Here is a 24756-nt window from a genome sequence, read left to right on the forward strand (position 1 = left end):
CCCAACTGCACTGTGGGAGCCTGATTTAAATATTATAATGAAGTGTCCCGCCTCTCCAAGACAGGACATAGGTACAACACTCAACCCGCCGCTGTAAAAATGGCGACAGGTGCATACGCGGCAGGTTGGGGTCAGGTTTCCCCTCTCCTGCCCGTCGTGGGGAGGGTTAATATTGACCCCAGTATTTCTAGCAACCAAAAAAATGAAACAGAAAATTGTCAAAATGCCCCAATATCCATTCAGATTTGTATCTAAATATGATAAATAAAAAATATAGCACTAACATGCTAAAGACTTAAGTTCTGCTGCTATGGTGCCTGTTTATTTCTATATATAATACAGTAGACTCTCTCAACGAAACTGCCTTTGGGAGTCATACAAAGACCATGTCGCTTTCAAAGGCTGTATTATTGAAAATAAGCTTTTAATGCCTTTTTATATCAGTTTCTTTCCCACATATTTACATTCTTAAACATGAAAATGCAACACAAAAATTAGAGCATGCTTTACCCAAACTGACTCTTTTTTAACTCTGCCAAGATCCACCCAAGCTGTCAGTGTCAGTGGGGAAATGAACTTGAGTTGGATCAAGCGTAATATTTGGAACTGAGGAAAATGGCCTGTAATCTAATGCATTGCATGACAAGCATTGGAGCCACATTTATACCTAGCTGCAGGGCATGATTTCAATTCCTCAGGTGAGTCTATAAAATACCAGTAGTAGTTATGAACTATGCTGTAATGGCCACAGAAATACCCACTGGAGCTTCCTCTGAATCACAGAGTGCCAGTGTACATGTGCAAGCATGTGCTTACATTGAAATGCATGGTAATGCTTCAATACTAGAGGAAGCCAAAGCTCCCAGTTATGTGCGACCAGTAATACCTCCCTGGCATGGCAAAAGTAGCATAATTCAATGGACTTCACTCTCACTGATTAAGCCATTAGGTGAAACACAGGTTTCTTGACTGCTGAGAGAAAGATGGAAACAATGTATTATGTTAGAATCTATGTCAGTGTTATAGTGCTATTCTAAACTGTATTGATTTTCCCAACAGATGTTGCAACAGTCAAGCGAGATATCACAGAAACAATTGTGGAAGTGAAGATAAATAATGATCAAAATCAGCCTTAAATAAAGCAAAAGCTGAAGAAAATAGAAAGCAAGTTCATATTCTTCCCAGCAGCTGCACTTTTTTCAGATTGAATTCATATGGTATCAGTTAAAGTACCAAAAAGAAAACCGAACAACCATGAGAAATCTTTTATTTTACCAACTATTTTATTCATAATGACGTGGATGGCTGAATTTTGCTTTATATTTTAAAGTTTTCACCAAATGGAGCTAACACAGTGACTGATAGACCCAAATATTTCTGTTTTAACATTGTTATGTACTAATTTTCAATTAAGGTTTTTTTTTGCCCTAAATTGCACAAATTATTGTAGGAAATACTCTTTAATCAATACAATAATAATCTTTAAACTTCTCCACATGTGTATCACAAATGAAACATCCTACATCATCATTACCAATACATATATATGTATCTGGATTGCTCTGGAGTAATTTTGAAATGTGTTATGTAAAATAGAGAGCACCTTCAAATTTGTTATAATAGATAATATTCTTGATAACATAATCAAAAATAATGAGCTATCCAGCCTGGTAATGTGTACTTCCTTGGCTATTCATCAACCAAGGAATTATGTGTGTCCTAACTCTATTGAAACATGCTGTGTGTGGCTCTCTCTATATTTAATGATCCATATGCGCTGTTTAAATATCTATTTTCAAATCAGTTTATATTTTCAACTACTACAGTGCTTTTAGTGAAAATAATCAGCTGATGCCTTAATCAATAAAATATAGATCTGTAAAAGAGTTTTGATGCTTGGAATAGAAATAAATTAAAAATTTCATGAAAATAACTATTCTTGTTTTGAAGTGGTGTTGTAGAGAATTTGGGTGTGCTTGTCCCAGATAGAAATGTGGGTATATTTTGCACTCATTAGTAATATGCAGATGTTCCGTAGTTGTTCTCACTGCTCCACACTGAGCACACTTCTGGCAGAAATTGAAAGTGCCCAGATGAAGCATATAATCACTGCTGCAGAATTGCTTGTGTAGAAGTAATATTACTTGCCCTTCTGATTGCTGCATTTGAAAATTATGTTTTTTTAAAATTTGTTCTTGAGATGTGGCAAGGCAGTAGGTATTGGCCATCTCTAGTTGCCATTCATGCATTAAGAGTCAACCACACAGTGTGGGACTGGAGTTGCTTAAAGGCCAGATCACTTGTAGGGGTGGCAGATTCCATTAGTGAGTTGGGTTTTTACAATAATCAAGCAGTTTTCATGGTCATTTTCTAGTGCTAACCCATAACCTATCCCGACTTGGAAATATGTCGCTGTTCCTTCATCGTCGCTGGGTCAAAATCCTGGAACTCCCTTCCTAACTGCACTGTGGGAGAACCGTCACCACACGGACTGCAGCGGTTCAAGAAGGCGGCTCACCACCACCTTCTCAAGGGCAATTGGGGATGGGCAATAAATGCTGGCCTCGACAGCAACGCCCACATCCCATCAACGAATAAAATAAAAATTACCTGGTTTTTGAATTTAATTTCACATCTTACCGTGAACTCACAACCTCTGGGTTGCTAGTCCAGTACCATAACCACTAGGCTACTGTCTCCTGTTGCTGATTGTCATGATTCTCTATGTAGTGAGGTCTTGTTATTGACTGGGTTGTCCATGGCTGCACCATGTATAGCCAAAGCACTTTATGATAGGGAGGGAGGAAATTAGCAAACAAGTGAACCTGGGCCCACTCATTTCCCAACTAGTTAAAAGTCATTTTTAAAACACTCACAGTGTTTTAAAAATGACTTATATTTACCATCTTCTCTATATATTTCGAATGCATCCGGTCCATATTCTGCATATTCTTTTTGGAATCGGACCAGCAGTTGGCCTGGGATAGCGGACTCCGGTTGGTGTGGAGTGCTGCTAGTGTTGGGGATTGACATAGGACAGATTGGCGCATCCTCTCTCCCATTAATGCATTGAATATTTGTGGGGAACCTGGTGCTAAATCATTCATAGTTGACCTGATTCTGGGTCAGAGTTTTGCCTGTAGCAGAGAAGCTATTTTTCTGCGATCTATTGAAAGTCAGCTCTTGAGCCAACCATTTTTGTACAGAGCCCTGGTCAGACTCCATCTGGAGTACTGCATTCAGTTTTGGGCACCGAACCTCAGGAAAGATATATTGGCCTTGGAGGGGGTATCGTGCAGAATCATCAGAATGATATCAGGGCTTAAAGGATAAAATTATGAGAACAGGTTGCATAAACTTGGTTTGTATTCCCTTGAGTTTAGGAGGTTGAAGAGTAATTTAATCAAGGGCTTTAAAATGATAAAAGATTTGATAGAGTAGGTACAGAGGAATGATTTCCTCTGATGGGAGAATCTAGAACAAGGGGGCATAATCTTAAAATTAGAACTGGGCCATTAAGGAGTGAAAAGAGAACGCACTTTTTCACACAAAAGGTAATGGAAATCTGGAAAACTCTCGCTGAAAGGCTTTGGATGCTGGGTCAATTGAAATTTTCAAGACTAAGATTTTTGTTGCGGTAAGGGTATCATGGGATATGGAGCAAAGATGTGTGAATGGAATTGAGGTACAGATTAGCCATGATCTAAATGAATGACGGAACAAGCTTGAGGGGCTAAACGGCCTACTCCTATTCCTATATTGCTAATATACTACAGTTCATATAGAGTTGTAGGCATACACAGATGAAACTTAAGCCGCGGCAATGCCCAATCGGTTAGGGTGGGATAGCATTCCAGACTGCCTATATTATTTTTTGGCTATATAGTGCTGCGTGTTTCTAGACTGTACTTTTGTAATGGATGCACACCCATAGATGGAGATGGAACAGGTGATATTATCTCCTATTCCTATTTTACGTTTGCCTTTTTAGAGGGATGCTCACTGGTCACCAGTATGACACAGACTCATTCTGTTTTAGTGCAGTAATGCGGCTGTGGCAAGACACACACTGCCATTTTCACTTTCCACAAGATCCATCTGCCTTCTTCCTTATGTGGGTCAACTCAGTAATCCCTCCTTCAATCTTAGGGGATTTCCGTAGGTGGCATGGTTTGGTTTCCTGTGGCTCACCTTGCCATAGACCTTGCCAAGACTCTCACCAAAATACCTCTTGTCTCCGTTTATATTATTTTTTGATGTTGCCACCACCATACAGCCATGCTGCTCTTGGGTGCTTCACTTTAGGGAAGGGCTGAGCAGATGACTGCTGGTTCCCCAAAGGGGTTGGGGGAGGAGCCATCATTGGACCTCTTTCATGTATCTCCTACCAGCTGGTTTATAGCAGCATTGGCAGAGGCCTGGGAGTGTCACCTCAGTTGTTAAATGCCGAGAGCAGGGAAAAGGAAATGGAATAGTTCACTAAAGAAGGGTTTCTACCCTCGGGAAAATATTTCCACCTGCCATTTGACTACTGTTTACCGAACTGTGGTAGTTCTATATGATATTTGGACCCTGTGGCCAAACCCATAGTTTGTGCAGTGACAAGACTGCACTTTCAACAGTTTCAGTAAAGTTTAATGTAGTAATATTGTGCAAATGAGTTCTAATGTACCAGTTGGCAATTTGTCCAGTTTCTGGTGTGACAGACCTGAACAAGTGTGTAGTTTGAATGAATGTGATTTATAAAATCCCTGTATCTCCATCTCCAAGCCTTCTATTGATATATTCATAACATTTTTGCTTGTTGTTGTCTCTATCAACAAAAGCCCCGATTTTAAATCGGGTGGCACTGGTGCAGGCAGGGACCGAGGCAGGCAGCAAATTTCCTGGGTCTCATCTGCATAGTCTTCCCCGTGCAGACCTCTGGTTAAAATAGCAGTCAGGCCCCAATGACATCGTCAGAGCCCGATCTGCATATTTAAGGAAGGACCCCGCTGGCTTCTGGCGGGTGGCCTCTCTTGCCTGCTCAAAAGAGCAGGTAAAGATGGCAACCTAAGCAGGACCTCAGTCAGTAAGTCCCACGGGCGATTTTAACTGCCCGCCCAGTTTCCGCCATGCAGGCAAGGTTAAAATTCCTCCTAGCATTTTTCAGCAGTTGAATAGATTGAATTGTCAATACCTACATTCCTATGTGAAGCTCCAAATATTTTGTATTATTAATTCTGTTTTTTTTATGTGGGGCTAATTACACTCACTAGCTACACAATCATGGGGTTATCTTCCAGGTTACAAGTGTAGAGCATTTTTGGTGGATTTTACACCAGTTTTAACAAAACATTTCACTCCACATTCCCTGCCAAGTCATCCATGATGACAATACAGAAGTTTACTCCAGTTGAAAAATAAGACACCCAATAATAATTCAGTTGTATGCACTAACAACTAACAGCTTAATTCATGAAATAAGTCAGTTGACTTATCCAAATGACTTCTCTTCTACTTCATAAAGGCAATAAATGCCACTGCAGACACACAGCAGAAACCGAAATCCATCACATTAGCTTTACCTGTGCTTGTAATATAATTTTCTGAATTAGAATGTATCCCTGGGTGCAAAAACAAAATGGCAACTATTGAGGATCTTTGTCATTGTTTGAATAATCACTATAAAAGTCAACAAAACTTCTTTCAAAGAACCAACACAGGCACGATGGGCTGAATGGCTTCTTTCTGTGCTGTAAGATTCTATGATTTCCATATTAGCTCAAACATGACTGTTGAAAAGCATTGACAACTTACAGCATAGCTCTCAACATTAAAGATAACCAGAGGTCTCAAAAAGCGCTATACAAATGCAAGTTCTTTCTATGGACTGGCATTCACAGTAGAATGAATTTCATGGTCAAAGAAGTAAGTTTTAAGGAGCATCTTAAAGGAGGAGAGAGAGGTAAAGGAAGAGAGGTTCAGGGAGGGAATTCCAGAGCTTAGGGCCTGGACAGCTGAAGGCACAGCCGGCAATGGTGAAGCGATTAAAATCGGAGATGCGCAAGAGGCCAGAATTGGAGGAATGCAGAGATCTCAGAGGGTTATAGGGCTGGAGGAGATTACAGAGATAGGGAAGGGTGAGGCCATGGAGGGATTTGAAAACACGGATGAGAATTTTAAAATTGAGGTGTTGCTGGACCGGGAGCCAATGTAGGTCGGTAAGCACAGGGGACTTGATGTGAGTGAGTGGTCCTTGATGCTGAGTATGAGAGAGAAATATCTAAATAAAGCCTAAAATTGCAAAAAGCAGCCTGGGAGCTGAGATCTTGTGTAGATCCCAGGCTCCGGTGACACATGGGGCTCGATTTTACCAGGCCTGCGGGTTTCCGGCGGGTTGGGTTTCGGGAGCGTGGTCAACACGCTCGGTGAAATTAGTGGGTTGCCCGCGCGATCGTAGCAGGCAACACACTAATTGGATCCATTTACCTGCTCTTCCGGGCTCCGTGCTGCTGGTCTGCGCGTCGGGCGGGCTGCGCATGCGCAGTACGATCTGTCAGCTGGAGGCTCTCTAGTTAAAGGGGCAGTCCTCCACTGACAGATGCTGCAACCAATAGAACAAATTACAGCATGGAGCAGCCCAGGGGGAAGGCTGCTCCCAGTTTAATGATGCCTCACCCCAGCTATCATCAGATGGGGTGAGGGGGAGGACAGAGCTCTTCCACCCGGCGGGCGGGAGGAAGCGGCCTGCCTCTGCCATCAAGAAGGCCTGGCTCGAGGTGGCAGAGGAGGTCACCTGCACCACCAACATATCGCCCACCTGCATACAGTGCAGGAGGCGCTCCAATGACCGCAGTAGGTCAGCCACAGTGAGAACACGTAGTCTTTCCCCTACATTCCGTCTGCCACAACACTGCCCCCACCCCACATCTCCTTCGGCACCGCCAACACTACTCTGTCACATCACCCCTCATACCCACTCAAACCCCATCCTCATCTTACCTGCACCTACTCACCTTGCGAGTACTCACCCCGCCACTAACACGCAACCCAATCCTCATATAATCTCAATACTCTATCCCATACTCACCCTCTCGTGCATCTCCCTCACGGCCAGCCTCACTCAACCTGCCACCACCTGTGCTGCAGCCACAGGGCATGCATCACACATGTGCAGTAGGCAGCGTAAGGCAAACGTGTCGTGAGCATGAAGGGGATGCACAAAGGTGTTTGAGGGCTTGTCATGGGTGTTACCTATATTGAATTTCAGAACAACTCACATCACACATTATATTGGCACCACCACTGCCATGTCTCCGCGAATCCTGTCTGTTTTGTGCAATAATGCCCGCTCCTGGGTATCACTATGAGGACCCACCACTGATGCCACCCATTGTGTTACTGCAGAGTAGGTGCAGGTGTATTTGCAGGGCTCCTCCGCGCAGACGACTGAGAGACATCGGCGGTGTACCCGGCTGCACCCTGGAAGGATGCGGAGGAGAAGTTGTGGAGGGCAGTGGTGACTTTGGCAGCGACAGGTAAGAAGATGGTGCTGGGGCCAGCCAGGAGCAGCTCGGCATGAAAGAGGCTGCAGATGTCCACGACTACATGTCGAGTGAATCTGCGCCTCCGTGTGCACTGCTGCTCAGAGAGGTCCGGGGAGCTGCGCCTCGGTCTGTGGACCCTGTGGCGAGGGTAGTGCCCTCTGCGACGCGTCTCTCTCTGCGGTAGCCCTCCCTCCTGCTGTACAGGTGGATGTGTCACAGCACTCTGTTGTGGAGCGCCACGTGTCAGAGGTGGACGGCGTGGATGGCGAGGCTGGTGATGCTGTTCGCCCTCCGAGGAGGTCATGACTGCAGCTACGGCGGCCCCCATCCGCAATATGTACATCTGAGGGGGTCCGCAAGGTAGGCACATGTCTCTGGACCCCGGGGTGAGTGTGCAGGTTGGTGACTTTGACCGTCAGGAGGGGTGTGGTGGAGGCCACACTTTGTCCCAAGTGACAAAGCGGCCTCCTGCAATGGGTGAGGGTCTCCCCCCCCTCAACCTGTCAAATGGACCTTTGCAGCTGCCACAGGCTGACGGCTGCAACACATCCAGTTCAACTAGGACTGTTTCCCCCAGTGTGTGAAACAGTCCCATGTTTCTCCAAAATCGCACACAGTCCCTTAATCAGGTCAGTTAATGACCTGAACAAGCAAAATAAATACACTCAAGTGGCATCCCGCTGGCTTTAATTGCCTGCGGGATTCCCACCAGCGGGGTCTGCGCACGCACCCCCGCACGTCATCGGGGAACCTGGAAGTGGGCAGGATCGTGGCGCGATCCGGTCACGTGCCTGGATATCGGGATTTTCGGGGCCCCCCCCGCTGGAAACGCACACGAAACCCGCTGGTAAAATCGAGCCCAAGTTCTCTCATGTTATCTTCCTTTAGAGATAATAATCCAGGACAAAATTAATAGACACCTGGAAAAGTATGGTCTAATAAATGAAAGTCAGCACGGATTTGTTAAAGGAAAATCATGTTTGCCTAACTTGATTGAGTTCTTCGATGAAGTAACGGAGAGGATTGATGAGGGTAGTGCGGTTGGTGTTGTGTATATCGACTTTCAAAAGGCATTCGATAAATTACCACATAATAAACTTGTAAGCAAAATTAGAGCCCATGGGATCAAAGGGACAGTGGCAGCGTGGATACAAAATTGTCTAGGGGACAGAAAGCAGCGAGTAATGGTGAATGGTTGTTTTTCAGAATGGAGGCAAGTGTACAGTGGTGTTCCCCAGGGGTCAATATTAGGACCACTGCTCTTTTTGATATATATCAACGACCTGGACTTGGGTTATAGAGGGTATAATTTCAAACTTTGCAGATGACACGAATCTTGGGAATTTGGTAAACAATGTGGTGGATAGTAACAGACTGCAGGAGGACATAGTCAGACTGGTGAAATGGGCAGACACATGGCAGATGAAATTTAATGCGGGGAAGTGTGATGTGATGCATTTTGGTAGGAAGAATGAGGAGAAGAAATATAAACTTAATGGTACAATTTTAAAGGGGGTGCAGGAACAGAGAGACCTGGGGGTGTATGTACACAAATCTTTGAAGGTGGCAGGACATGTTAAGAAGGCTTTTAAAAAGCATATGGAATCCTGAGCTTTATTAATAGAGGCATAGAGTACAAAAGCAAGAAGTTATGATGAACCTTTATAAAACATTGGTTAGGCCTCAGTTGGAGTATTCTGTTCAATTCTGGACACCACACTTTAGGAAGGATATCAAGGCCTTGGAGAGGGTGCAGAAGAGATTTACTAGAATGGTACCAGGGATGAGGGACTTCAGTTATATGGAGAGACTAGAGAAGCTGGGGTTGTTCTCCTTAGAACAGAGAAAGTTAAGGGGAGATTTGATAGAGGTGTTCAAAATTATGAACGGTTTTGACAGAGTAAATAAGGAGAAACTGTTTCCAGTGGCAGAAGGGTCGGTAACCAGAGGACACAGATTTAAGGTGATTGGCAAAAGAGCCAGAGGCGACATGAGAGACATTTTTTTGCGCAGAGAATTGTTATGATCTGGAATGCACTGCCTGAAAGGGTGGTGGATGCAGATTGAATAATAATTTTCAAAAGGGAATTGGATAAATACTTGAAGGGAAAAAATTTACAGGGCTATGGGGAAAGAGCAGGGGAATGGGACTAATTGGATAGTTCTTTCAAAGAGCCGGCACAGGTACGATGGGCCTAAAGGCCTCCTTTTGTGCTGTAACATACTATGAAACTACTGTGAAACTATGATACCAGTGCATATATAACCATGTACAGCACATTTTAAGGAAGGAATGAAAAGGACAGTAATCCTTTGTGTAATTTTCATTTTTAAATGTTACTACATCTCATTCCCAAGGATGTTCTCCCGCCCTGAAGACAGTGACTCACGTCAGGATACAATTCGCTGTAGGAGCCAGGGGTCCTCCAGTACCTTTATAAAAAAATTATTTGCAGGATGAGGGCAATGTGAAAAGGCCACATTTATTTCCCATCCCTAACTGCCCTGAGACACAATACCTGGGCCATTGCCCATAAGTCCATCCGTGCAGCAACTGTTTTTAACATCTGAGTGTCTTGCTAGGCCACTTCATGAGACATTAATGGAGGTATTTAATCATTTGGGCAGATAGTCCATGGAACACGGGGACTGACCTCCCGGGAGTTGCAGCGTGAGGCCCAGAATCATTTAGAAAGAAAGAAAGAACTTGCGTTTATACAGCGGCCCTCACGGCCTCAGGACATCCCAAACCTCTCCACAGCCAATGAAGTACCCCTGAAGTGTAGTCACCGTTGCAATGCACGAAATGCGGCAGCCAACCTGCGCACAGCAAGGTCCCACAAACAGCAATGTGACCAATGACCAGACAATCTGCTCCTAATGATGTTGGTTGAGGGATAAACACTGGCCAGGGCACAGGGAAGAACTCTCCTGTTCCTCCTCAAAACAGTGCCATTGGATCTTCCACGTCCATCCGAGAGGGCAGACAGACCTTGGTCTCGTACAAAGGACAAGTATTGCAGTAATATATATGTAAGTCCTTCAGAACATATGTAAATGTTCTTAGTCCTTAATCAGTTTAATATTCATTTCATGTTCAAAATTCCTACTGTAATACCGTGATACAATCTTTTAGTTTAGCCTAGCCCATGTCAGTTAAACAAAGCTCTTGCCCTTATAGCTGTGCAGCAGATATAAATCCGAAATAAAATGTGTTTGGTCAGTCTTGATCCAGGTACAAGTAGACTTGGGCTCAGAAACAAAACTGCTGATAATTTGGCACTAATTGGACAGTCTCACTCCAAGAAACTGCAAGGATAATCAGTGAGGAAAGTGAAAATGTCAGAATGATACAGAAGGAAGAAATTATTCTGAAGCTGGAGTTTAAGCTAAGAAAGCTGGATTTTGTCACTAATGGTTACTAAGGGCCATATTTTCATCTTTTGCCAAAGAAGTGGTTGACTGTCCTTGATCCACTAACAACATGGCAGGAATCCACGGTTTTAAAACATGCAATTTTATTGAATTGAACAGCAGCACTGCCTCTGCCATTTTAAAAATGGCCAAAAAGGCAGACAGCCCTGTAACTAACACAATGTCTGCAGTAGTATAAAACTCATAACTCACCCACTGTCTTGCAACTGCCATCTACTGCCATCTTCAAATCCCTGTCAACGTAGCCAAGCAAAGCAAAATTTTCTGCGCAATTTTTCAATTACCCTCCCACTGTACAGAAATTATACTCCACGATGCCATCTTACATTAACTTAATCTACGTTGCTGTATCCTTTTAAACAGAATTTGATATCCATGCACCACCACAACCAAGGGCTCTAAAACAAACAACTTCTGCAGGTGCACACATCTCAACCACGAAGCTGATTGCCATCTTTCACTAAACTACCATCTACTTCCATCTTCCAAGAACTACTCAACATGGCCAAGCAGTGGACCCCCAGATATCTGTTTTGCATTGCCGGTGGGTAAGACAGCACAGGCTCTTAAAATTACCCGCAATGAGTACTTTTAGAAAAGGAAGCATCACTGTCTCGACATATTACTCAGGATTCACTTATGAAGTTACATGTTGATAAAATTTCAGTAATTAAAATACAATGTAAAGTTAATAGGATCAAAATTCCGATTGGTGAAGTTGATACCTAAATCTCTAGCATGCTCGCAGTACTTCCCTGCCTGCGTTAATTTTGCGGCGATATTAACCTATCTATCACAAATGGGTTAATGCCTCTGGAAAAACAGCACACACAGGATTGCAGAGCGAGTGAGTTAAACATTTGTACATGAACTTCTACGATCCAAATTCCAATGATCCTATCACAAATTGCATTTTCCTCACCTTTATAAAGTAATGGCCTGGAAACAGATGCGCTGGGAACAATCCCCCAGTCTGAAAGGATAGGCCCGAGGCACACGTAATATTGGGCCTTGGGCCTCATTATAATCGTGCCAATGAGCTGCGGACACTTAATAGGCATCTCCAGATACCTTGTCAGTAAAGAGGAATCGATGATCGGGCCAGCAGCAGTCCTCAGGTAAGTCGTTAAAGGGGACCGGGAAGAGGAGGCGACCGGATCGGGAGGATGGGTGATCGGGTCGGGAAGAGGGGGTGACTGGGTCGGGAGGATGGGTGATCGGGTCGGGAAGAGGGGGCGACCGGGTCGGGAGGATGGGTGATCGGGTCGGGAAGAGGGGGTGACCGGGTCGGGAGGATGGGTGATCGGGTCGGGAAGAGGGGGCGACCGGGTCGGGAGGATGGGTGATCGGGTCGGGAAGAGGGGGCGACCGGGTCGGGAGGATGGGTGATCGGGTCGGGAAGAGGGGGCGACCGGGTCGGGAGGATGGGTGATCGGGTCGGGAAGAGGGGGCGACCGGGTCGGGAGGATGGGTGATCGGGTCGGGAAGAGGGAGCGACCGGGTCGGGAAGATGGGTGATCGGGTTGGGAAGAGGGGGCGACCGGGTCGGGAGGATGGGTGATCGGGTCGGGAAGAGGGAGCGACCGGGTCGGGAAGATGGGTGATCGGGTTGGGAAGAGGGGGCGACCGGGTCGGGAGGATGGGTGATCGGGTCGGGAAGAGGGGGCGACCGGGTCGGGAGGATGGGTGATCGGGTTGGGAAGAGGGAGCGACCGGGTCAGGAAGGGGGGCGACCAGGTCAGGAAGGGGGGCGTCTGGGTTGGGAGGATGGATGATCGGGTCGGGAGAGAGGGTAGCTGGGTCGGGACAGTAGCAATGGCTGGGAGGAGGAGGCTAGTGGTGATTGGAAAAGCTGGTTAGTGATGATCAGGAAGGGTGGGTAGTAGGCAGAGGCCAGGATCGCGGTGGGAGGTAGTGACGGCGACAGGGGGGCCTAGGAGGAATGGTAAGAGGGGATCAGTGGCATAGTTTGAATATGGGTTCAGGAAGAGAACTCCTGCTCCTCCCAGCTCCATATTCAAGTAAGTATATTTTAAACACTTACCTTGTTAGGTGTGGCCTACAGTGCTCCCTTTAAGGCCCGACATTGGCTTCGTACAGGCCAGCCAATATTGCAGAGAGGATCTCAAAGAGGCGTGGGCCCCTTATTTTAATAGTCAAAAGGGCTAACACCTGTTTCAGGCAAGGGCACTGCAAGGAGATTTTTTGTCCTCACCAATATAGCGGTGGCGCAATTCCAGCTCGTAATGAGCGTGCACGTTCTGCCCGCTATTGCAGGTTTAGAAGGCCGGTTAGCGCCCGAAAAATGGTCGAATATCTAGGCCATTGAATTTTAGAGTAGATTTTCCAAGTGCTTGAACAGAGGCAATGGGCCCACTATTCTTTTGTGGAGAACTCACAGCATGCAAAGTACCTCACTACATGCAAGGACTCAGAATATCTTCCCTTTTAATTTATATTTTCCTTGATCTCTTAATTGTGCATGAAATTGAGAGGTTATTTTATGAAGCATTCCTCGTTTTAGTTTTAAAAAGATATTTTGGAAAATATGACTTGTGTAATTGCACTTGTCCCTCCACTATTTCTCTTCAATGTCATGATTTTTTTTTATTCGTTCGTGGGATGTGGGCATCACTGGTGAGGCCAGCATTTATTGCCCATCCCTAATTGCCCTTGAGAAGGTGGTGGTGAGCCGCCTTCTTGAACCGCGGCAGTCCGTGTGGTGAAGGTTCTCCCACAGTGCTGTTAGGAAGGGAGTTCCAGGATTTTGACCCAGCGACAATGAAGGAACGGCGATATATTTCCAAGTCAGGATGGTCTGTGACTTGGAGGGGAACGTGCAGGTTGTGTTGTTCCCATGTGTCTGCTGCCCTTGTCCTTCCAGGTGGTAGAGGTCGCGGTTTTGGGAGGTGCTGTCAAAGAAGCCTTGGCGAGCTGCTGCAGTGCATCCTGTAGATGGTACACACTGCAGCCATGGTGCACCGGTGGTGAAGGGAGTGAATGTTTAGGGTGGTGGATGGAGTGCCAATCAAGCGGGCTGCTTTGTCCTGGATGGTGTCGAGCTTCCTGAGCGTTTTTGGAGCTGCACTCATCCAGGCAAGTGGAGAGTATTCCATCACACTCCTGACTTGTGCCTTGTAGATGGTGGAAACGCTTTGGGGAGTCAGGAGGTGAGTCACTCGCAGCAGAATACCCAGCCTCTGACCTGCTCTTGTAGCCACAGTATTTATGTGGTTGGTTCAGTTAAGTTTCTGGTCAATGGTGACCCCCAGGATGTTGATGGTGGGGGATTCGGCGATGGTAATGCAGTTGAATGTCAAGGGGAGGTGGATAGATTCTCTCTTGTTGGAGATGGTCATTGCCTGGCACTTGTGTGGCACGAATGTTACTTGCCACTTATGGATGTTGTCCAGGCTTGCTGCATGCGGGTATGGACTGCTTCATTATCTGAGGGGTTGCGAATGGAACTGAACACTGTGCAATCATCAGCGAGCATCCCCATTTCTGACCTTATGATGGAGGGAAGGTCATTGATGAAGCAGCTGAAGATGGTTGGGCTTAGGACACTGCCCTGAGCTACTCCTGCAGCGATATCCTGGGGCTGAGATGATTGGCCTCCAACAACCACTACCATCTTCCTTTGTGGTAGGTATGACTCCAGCCACTGGAGAGTTTTCCCCCTGATTCCCATTGACTTCAATTTTACTGGGGCTCCTTGATGCCACACTCAATCAAAGGCTGCCTTGATGTCAAGGGCAGTCACTCTCACCTCACCTCTGGAATTCAGCTCTTTTGTCCATGTTTGGATCAAGGCTGTAATGAGGTCTGGATCTGAGTGGTCCTGGCGGAACCCAAACTGAGTATTGGTGAGCAGGTTATTGGTGAGTAAGTGCCGCTTGATAGCACTGTCGAAGACTCACTCCTACCAATACTGTCATGGACAGATGCATCTGCGACATGTAGATTGGTGAGGACGAGGTCAAGTAGGTTTTTCCCTCGTGTTGGTTCTTTCACCACCTACCGCAAGCCCAGCCTGGCAGATATGCCCTTCAGGACTCGGCCAGCTCGGTCAGTAGTGGTGCTACCAAGCCACTCTTGATGATGGACATTGAAGTCCCCCACCCAGAGTACATTATGTCCTCTTGACAGCCTCAGGGCTTCCTCAAGTGGTGCTCAACATGGAGGAGTACTGATTCATCAGCTGAGGGACGGCGGTAGGTGTTTGACCTGATGCCATGAGATTTCATGGGGTCCGGAGTCAATGTTGAGGACACCCAGGGCCATTCCCTCCTGAACGATCTTTTATTTTAACAGTTACTCTTAGGGATACTGACAGATGCTAGTGCTCCACATCACTGAATAGGAACACCAGGATACACTTGAGGAAAGGTAGCTGTTTAAATTACAAGGATATTTATTTCTTTAAAAAATCTGATTAACACAAACATTGGCCAATTGCATAGAAACCCTAATCTGAACCAAATTCACACAATGTTTATGGTATAGGGTTCTTTTTAAGGCTTAATGCAGAGATAACTTGGTGACATTTAACTGTAATTGGAATTCTTAAAACCCAAATTCATTTTCAATAGTTGCCACTTGATTTTTATTACTGACTTTAAACCAAATAGTTGCAGATAAGCCAATATTGCAGTGTAACTCTGCGAGAACCAGCCTTAGGATTTCCTGCTCCTGGCCGGAGCTTTGGCGGGGGAGAGAGTTAGAGAGGGGGGAAAGATTCAACCTGAGTGCAACTCTCAACTTAGCTTTATATAGAAACCACACAGACAACATAACATGGATAGCATATAACTTACAAAATTCCAAAGCCTTTTTATTATGTGCCAACCCTTGAGATATGCTGGCAAGCAGATGAGCTATTGTGTGTCTCTCACTCTGATTTGTGTAATCTCTTGATTTTTTCCCGGTATCTCACAGCTATAGTGATACTTTGAAATCTTCCACTTTGTAAGTTCACTAATGCAAGTCTGACCTGGAGTTAAATACTCCAGCCTGGAAATTCTGCAGTGGTTCACCCAATCTCCCACCATGACTTTGGCAGGAAACTTGCCGAATCCACAGAGAAACATTGTAAGTGGCTGATTTCTCTTGAGGTTCTGCCGATCTCCTGCCAAAGTTACAGCAGGAAATCAAGAGAAGCCCTCAGGGATTTCAGAGCCTTCCCCTTTAATTATTTCTGGCCATCCCCTCCCCGCACATATTCTGCACATGATCTCTGCTTACATTTTGTTACTTTTCGTGAACCCGTTTTTGGAAAGCAGCAATCCTCAGAGCAATGTTAAACATGTACAAATATTCCATTAATGCTTCCTACCAAAACTGCACTACTGTTTTCAAATGTCTACTTTATCACCAGAAATAGTGACCAAAACAAATGTAACCCAAAGCTTGGTTTTACCAGTAAGCCAACTTTCCATTTGCCCAGGCTTCCCCTTTCTATTGCTAGCAATAGAAGACTGTCACTTACACCCAATCACTAGCAGGAGCACAAAACACTAAAATAGTTTACATGCTGAGGTAGCACACAGCTACCTCAGCAGGTGATGTATATTCACAAAGTAATGGTGCCATTTGGCTCAGTGCTCTTGCTTCTAGACCAGAAGGCTGTGAGATCAAGTTGTTGATTTGAGCTCATACGTTGTGTGCTAGTCCAATGTTAAGAATGGATCATTGCTACAGGAGGAATTCTTTCAATATGAAGTATTCTCCACCAGGCCAAATATTTTGGGGGGGAAAATTAAACACTCCTACATTGCAGGAAATATTCATAATTTTAAGCTGCATTCCCCTCCTTGTGCAGACCATCCATCCTGGACAGCTGCAAATGCTAACAATAGGAATCATCTGTCAACCATTCCACTGGGCATCACATAGATCAGAATCTAGACCAGTCCTGGATGACAATTAATGTTGTCCGAGCTGATAAAATTCATTACCAGCCTCAAATTGCTAAGTACACAACTGTTACTGAATTCTGCTGGCCCTTGAGTCTCCTACTTAGAATCTGCCACATAACTGTCTATATAGTAACTTTATTCATGCAAATCGGAGAATGATCCCAGCTCTGTGTGTGTGTGTGTGTGTGTGTGTGTGTGTGTGCGCACGTGTATGTGCGTGTGTGTGTGAGACCATTCATGTCTAATCATCACAATACTGTTAGGACTTTGAATCATTTTGTTTACTACACCAGTTTACTGAGCACTTGTAAATCATCCTTAGAGAAAATGTAAGCATAGATTTGATTACACAGCATGCATCCACAGAAAAATACACCTGTCAAATCTTTTTCATCATCTATAGAAAAGTAAACATTTTGCCAGTAAAGAAATTGGGTTTCCTAAATATATGAACTTGGAGCTGGTACAAAAGAAATATTAGTGTCTGTACAAGATCTGATTCAAAATTTGTACAACTACAGTGTCATAATGCCCTAGGGATGATCTTTCATAAAGACACATAGTTTTACCAGCTACCTTTTTGTTCAAAGGGCTGAACCCAGAAATCGTCACATTTGCACCATGAATAATAGCAGGCTCTGATCCAAGAACTTTTTTCATTACTGATCCCCAGATTCTTTTCCCCAACCGATTGCTCATAACTGAGATGTGGTTTGTACTATTTATTTTCTTGTTATAGGGGAGGGTAGACCTTCTTAAAATAACTTGTTTTATTTTTGCTCTGATATTCCATCTCTTTTTCTCTTGCTCCCTCGCTTTCTCCCCCTTTGTATCCCCCCAACTCAGTCCTTGTTGTTTTTGATAGATCCAACTTGCAGGGCTGCTATTTGTATGGGGATCCTGGTATCATTTTACATCAGTCTTGGATTAAAAGTAGATATAGTAAGGACTTGCTACAAGGACACATTTTCATAGGGTCTCTAATACCCTAGATACCCATGGGGATAATTTTGACTTTGTGCGATAATGTAAAACGGGTGAGAGCGAATCGACATCAATGGAAATATTAATCGGGAGAGATGTAAAACGGGCTGCTGATTCGCTCTCACCCGTTCTATACTTTCGCACAAAGTCAAAATGACCCCCTACATCTTTGGCTACTGAGATTCTCTAAAGCATAAGTAAGGGGGTGAAATTGAATTACAGCACTAGTGAACTCACTATCACCTACTGCCCATGACCGGTTTCACCCCCATAAGATTTTGGTCAAAGGACTCCAAGCTCCTGACCAGAAGACAAAAGAAAATGGAAGTGAAAGAGAAATACAGTAAAAGGGGAGTGAAGGAGAAAGCAAAAAAAAGTGTAAGCAAACACATCATTCATAGGCAAGGAAGAAATGTAATAAGCAAAAACAGGAATAACAGAGAGAAAGCAAAAACAGCAGCAGAGACAGATACACAATGATAGAAAATGGAAAATTAGAAATATTATATTAGAATCTTATCTACACTATGGCATTCCTTTGTAACATCCAGTGAAATAAATTCTCATGTCACAGCTGTTCAAATGGCTTGATACATGTCACTTCTCTTCAAGTCATGTGATTCAGTTACAGGAACCTTCCACCCTGAAACCTTCCCACAAATAATAGGAAAATAGAAAATGGTAAACAATAGTAAGTAAGATTTACTTTGATGTTTTTTTATAAATAACATCACACTCCTGAGCTCTAGCAAAGAGACAGCACAGGCACAATGGACCCAATGGCCTCCTTTCATGCCGTAAACTTCTATGGTTCTATATTCCATGGCAGACTATGTGTTCTATATGAATCAGATTTGTTTCTATACTAGTCGATTTCCCAAGACATTGCAAGCAGGGAATCAAGATCAAATGTAGATTTAGGTAAAGTGCGGTTAGAGGACAGGCAACAATTGGACCAGGGTGAGCAGATGGAATGTAGTCCCCATTTTAACACCATATATTCTGCCATATTTTTAGATATACCATTATAAATTCTTATATCCCCACTTATAATGGAATCTGCCTATGTAAATTGTCACATTGTAATTACATCCCCCTGCTGGTGCTTGAGCTGCATTGCCTCCACTGGCGGAAAGATGTAATTACAGCATGACAAGTTTACATAGGCAGTGGCATTATAAACGGGGATATAGGAACTTATAATAGAAAAACGTGACAGGAAGTATGTAAGATTTTATATATATATATATATATATATATATATATATAGATAGACTTATGACTAAATAGCAAAACACATGGCAATTTGGGAAGTGAAGAGCATGGGAGTATTTCTGTAGTACAGGCTGAGGAGCTGTGAGATGCTAAACTGAGATACTATATCGCCATCACTGGTGGTAGGGTATAACTACTGTGTGACAAATTTATCTATGTAGTTTCCATTACATAGGAATTTATAATGCAGAAAGTTGAAAAGAAATGCACACAGAGGTAATATTTTTAATATGTTATGAGTCAGTCTCCCATGGCATTGCATAGGGAGAGTCAAGACTAAGTGTAGTCTTCAGGTGAAGTGGGGTTAGAAGGCTGGGATTAATTGACCAGAGCACGCAGACATAATTTAGTCCCCATTTTAAAGTTATATATTCAATCCTTATTTTTATATTTCCAATATAAATTCTTACATCCACATTTATAATGCAGCATCATCACTGGTGTGAGGATGTAATTACAGCACAACTAAGTTACATTGGCAATTTCCATTATAAATGTAGACAAAATTTATCATGAAAAATGTGACTGGAAGTATTTGGGGGCATAAGATTTTTAATGTACTATTGTTTATCTTCTATAGGGTTGCACATGGTAAATCGAAGAATATGGTCTCTCTCTCACCTGTCTTTGCTGTCTTCATGTTGCTGTTTCTCTCTGTCTCTCCTCTGGTTCTGTCGCTTTCCCTTTTCTGCTTCTCTCCCTTTAATTCTTTTTGCTTCTCTTTCTGAATTTTTCTTCTTTACTGTCAAGTGAGAGGTGGTGGGTTGTATAGCATGTTATGACGAAGAAAGTAGCCATTAATGGCTGCAAGCTGCATTTGGGGTGGGGGTTGCAGGGTATTTTTTTCCCTCCGTGGTTTCTTTCCCATCTCCTCCCCAATCACTTGTGCTTTCCCCATCCCTTTAATCTTATCGTATCCCCTACCCCTTCACCTTCCCACTACCCATTCCCTTTTCTACCCTAGCCTCACTTCCATCACTACCCATACCTCTTGCCCTTTGAACTACCTGCTCAACCCCTTTATCCTTCCTCCTCAATGATCTGAAGTCACTCACTTCACCCTTAACCCTCCGTCTACTCCCCCCATTTTCACTCACAGATGCAGGTGGTGAGAGGCCAAAGGATCCTTCACGCTTAACCAGTATTCCTTCTTCCATCCTTCTTCTATCTTCCCAATCAAAGAGGCTGTTTGCTTTCAAAATTCAACTTGTTTGCCTTTCTCCCTTTTTGTGTCTTTCTCTCTGTCTATTTGTCTGTCTGTCTCTCACATTCTTTGGGGCTGATTTTAGATACAGTGCACAATGGGCGGTTGGCAGGTGGAGTGTGGCCATTGCCCCCCCCCGTGTTGTTACTACCATGAAGCCCAATCCATTTTGAGACCCGAGCCTCATTTGCATGCAGCTGGCGAGCTATGGGCGCCAAACTGGTACTCCGAGACAACGCACCAGTTAGGGAGGGAGATAAATCAAACGAGTCCTATGCAGACCCAGACAACAATTGGAGCTTGGAGGTGGTGACCCGAAGGCCTTACATGGGCCAGCAATTGACAGGACTTGTTTTGTGGGCCAAGTTGGAGCAATCCTGCTCCTCCTGGCCCCACAAAAATAAAAGTTATAAAGAAACCTTGACCTCGCCAATGAAACATGCAAAAAGCATTGGATCCATGAGGTATAAATGGGCAGAGTATGTGTGGTGAACACTCCACCCATTTGAACCTCAAAATTGTTTTGGAGGTCCTATGACATACAAATGGCCTCCTGCCTGAAACAGATGGATTCTCCGGCCACCATCTCAGGACCCTACCCAAGATGGCAATGACCAGAAAGCCAGGGTAAACAGAGCAATAAGTAACCCAATGCTACTTACAGGCTTCCCTGTTTACACCAGCGGGGGCACTTGAAATCAGCCCCTTTGTTTCTCTCTCTATCTTTCCCTCCGCCCCCCCCCCCAGCATTGCATAGGTGTTAGAAATTGGAATATCTGTCTTACAGGTGTAAACCATTAGCATTCATTTGTTTTCTAACTGTCAACAAAAGAGGTGAGGTAATTAATTGGCTTCAAAATACAACTGATGTTTTTTTGAAAATTGAAGCAACTCGACATGAAGAAAGACACAGTCTTTCTCCCACTTACCCCTTTCTCTTTCTCTGACTTTCTGAAGTTTATAGAACACAAAGCAAAAACTACAACAGGTGTGTTACCAGAACACTGTTACACTCTCTCACCTACACACACAGTGGGGGGGAGGAGCTTTAACCCCCAAGAAAGGGTGGGTTGGGGGCAGGTGGGAAGTTAAAATAATTGATTTTTCAAGTGCAACAAGCATAACAAAATTGATGAATCGACAGCTCAAATAGAAACAAATATTACGATCTGATAGCCATTACAGAGACATGGCTGCAAGATAACAAAGGCTGGAACCTGAATATTCAAGGGTACTTGACATTTTGGAAGGACAGAAAGCTAGGAAAAGGTGGAGGGGTAGCTCTGTTAATTAAGGATGACATGAGTATAATAGAGAGAAATGATCTTAGTTCTAAAGACCAAGATGTAGAATCAGTTTGGGTAGAGATAAGAAATAGTAAAGGCAAGAAGTCACTTGTGGGAGTAATTTATAGGCCCTCTAACAGTAACCACACCATAGGACAAAGTATACAGGAAGAAATAATGGGGCCTTGTGAGAAAGGAACAGCGATAATCATGGGTGATTTTAATCTACATATAGATTGGAAGAATCTGATTGGCAAAGGTAGCCTGGAAGATGAGTTCATAGAGTGCTTTCAAGACAGTTTCTTAGAGCAGCACGTTCTAGAGCCAACAAGAGAGCAGGCTATTCTAGGTCTGATAATGTGTTATGAGACAGGATTAATTAATTACCTCATTGTGAAGGAGTCTCTAGGTAGCAATGATCACAATATGATTGAATTTCGCATTCAGTTTGAGGGAGAGAAGAGTAAGTCTAAGACTAGTGTTTTAAACTTAAATAAGGGCAATTACGAGGGTATGAAGACAGAGCTGGCTAAAGTGAACTGGGAAATTAGGCTAAGGGGTAGGTCAGTAGAGATGCAGTGGCAGACATTTAATGAGATATTTCATAACACTCAGCAAAGATACATTCCAGTGAGAAAGAAAGACTCTAGTGGAAGGATGTACCGTCTGTGGCTAACTAAGGAAGTTAAAGATAGAATCAAATTGAAAGAAACAGCATACAATTCCGCGAAGATTAGTGGCAGGTCAGAAGATTGGACAGAATATAAAAAACAGCAAAGAATGACTAAAAGAATAATAATGAGGGAGAATTTAGAGTATGAGAGAAAGCTAGCTAGAAATATTAAAACAGATAGTAAGAGTTTCTACAGGTATTTAAAAAGGAAAAGAGTAAGTAAAGTGAGTGTTGGTCCTCTAGAGAGTGAGTCTGGGGAATTAATAATGGAGAACAAGGAAATGGCGGATGAATTGAATAGATATTTTGTGTCCGTCTTCACTGTAGAGGATACAAATAACATGCCAGAAATAATTGTGAATCAAGAGATGAAAGGGAGGGAGGAACTTAAAACATTTACAATCACCAGGGAAAGAGTTTTGAAAAAAATATTAGAACTAAAAGCTGACAAGTCCCCAGGTCCTGACGGACTTAATCCTAGGGTCTTAAAAGAAGTGTCTGCAGAAATAGTTAATGCAATGGTATTAATTTTCCAAAATTCCCTAGATTCTGGAAGGGTCCCATCAGATTGGAAAATAGCGAATATAACTCCTTTATTCAAGAAAGGAGGGAGACAGAAAGCAGGAAATTACAAGCCAGTTAGCTTAACATCTGTCATAAAGTGCTGGAATCTATAATTAAGGAGGTTATAGCAGGGCACTTAGAAAATCTGAATGCAATCAGGCAGAGTCAACACAGCTTTGTGAAAGGGAAATCGTGTTTGACTAATTTATTAGAGTTCTTTGAGGAAGTAACAGGCAATGTGGATAAAGGGGATCCTGTGGATGTGGTGTACTTGGATTTCTAGACGGCTTTTGACAAGGTGCCATATCAAAGACTACTACTCAAAATAAGAGCTCATGGTGTAGGGGGCAACATTAGCATGGTTAAAGGATCGGTTAGCTAACAGGAAACAGAGAATAGGCATAAATGGGTAATTTTCAGGTTGGCAAGATGTAATGAGTGGAGTGCCACGGGGATCAGTGCTTGGGCCTCAACTATTTACAATCTATATCAATGACTTGGATGAAGGGACCGAATGTATGGTTGCTAAATTTGCTGATGACACAAAGGTAGGTAGAAAAGTAAATTGTGAAGAGGACATAAGGAGTCTGCAAAGGGATATAGATAGGTTAAGTGAGCAGATGGAGTATAATGTGGGAAAATGTGAACTTGTCCACTTTGACAGGAGGAATAGAAAAGCAGAATATTATTTAAATGGAGAGAGATTGCAGAACTCTGAGGTACAGAAGGATCTGGGTGTCCTAGTACGTGAATCACAAAAAGTTAGTATGCAGGTACAGGAAGTGATTAGGAAGGCAAATGGAATGTTGTCATTTATTGCAAGGGGAATGGAATATAAAAGTAGAGATGTTTTGCTACAGTTGTATAGGGAATTGGTGAGACCACATCTAGAATACTGTGTGCAGTTTTGGTCTCCTGATTTAAGGAAGGACATAATTGCTTTGGAGGCAATTCAGAGAAGGTTCACTCGACTGATTCCTGGGATGAGGGGGTTATCTTATGAGGAAAGGTTGGACAAGTTGGGCCTGTATACACTGGAGTTTAGAAGAATGAGAAATGATCTTGTTGAAACATAAAAGATCCTGAGGGGACTAGAAGGGATAGATGCTGAGAGGATGTTTCCCCTTGTGGGAGAGACTAGAACTAGGGGCAGTTTAAAAATAAGATGGAGATGAGGAGAAATTTTTTCTCTGAGGGTCATGAGTCTGTGGAACTCCCTTCCCCAGAGAGCGGTGGAGGCAGGGTCATTGAATATTTTTAAGGCCGAGTTAGATAGATTCCTGATTAACAAGGGAATCAAAGGTTAGAGTAGGTAGACAGGAAAGTAGGGTTGAGGTCACAATCAGATCAGCCATGATATTATCAAATGACAGAGCAGGCTCAAGGGGCCAAATGGCCTACTCCTGCTCGTAATTTGTATGTTCGTATGTAACTGCAACCTGACTCAAACACGCCCACTTCTGGATTTAACGGAGACACGTTTGCATGTGTGCAAGGAACCTACTTGTCAGAGGTGGGTCCATAATTAGTGCAGGCGGGCAGGTACTTATGGGAGCATTTTACCTCATTATGAGACGTTAAGTAGGTGGTTTTAAATTGAATTTAAGAGACCACGCCTCCAGCATGGGTTTCCCAGGGCTCATGAATCTCACCAGTGAAACGGAGGTGTAAAAGGGCTGGATCCATGAGGTAGGTGCCTTTATTGCACTGCCTGTGGTCCAGGAGGAGCAGGAGTGCTCCCCCACGACTCACAAAGATTACCTTTTAAAGACCCCGCAATCGGCCGATCCCCCCGCCCCACGATGTCCAACTTCCCCCCCCACATGATGTCCAACTGCCCCCCCTCACCACAACCGCCCCCCGTAGACTCTGTTCTCGCCCCGACCTC

General features: G+C 43.9%; 1 protein-coding gene across 1 annotated transcript in view; it reads left to right on the forward strand.

The window, feature by feature from the left end:
- ttc29 (tetratricopeptide repeat domain 29) overlaps positions 1–1889 on the forward strand; it is a 413904-nt gene extending 412015 nt beyond the window's left edge. Inside the window, exon 11 of the mRNA XM_067968048.1 lies at positions 1060–1889. Coding sequence (XP_067824149.1) covers positions 1060–1136 — 77 coding nt within the window. The 3' untranslated portion in view covers positions 1137–1889. The remainder of the gene's footprint in view (positions 1–1059) is intronic.
- The last annotated feature ends 22867 nt before the right edge of the window (positions 1890–24756 follow it).

Source organism: Heptranchias perlo, chromosome 1 (assembly GCF_035084215.1).
Source record: "Heptranchias perlo isolate sHepPer1 chromosome 1, sHepPer1.hap1, whole genome shotgun sequence".
Lineage (NCBI taxonomy): Eukaryota > Metazoa > Chordata > Chondrichthyes > Hexanchiformes > Hexanchidae > Heptranchias > Heptranchias perlo.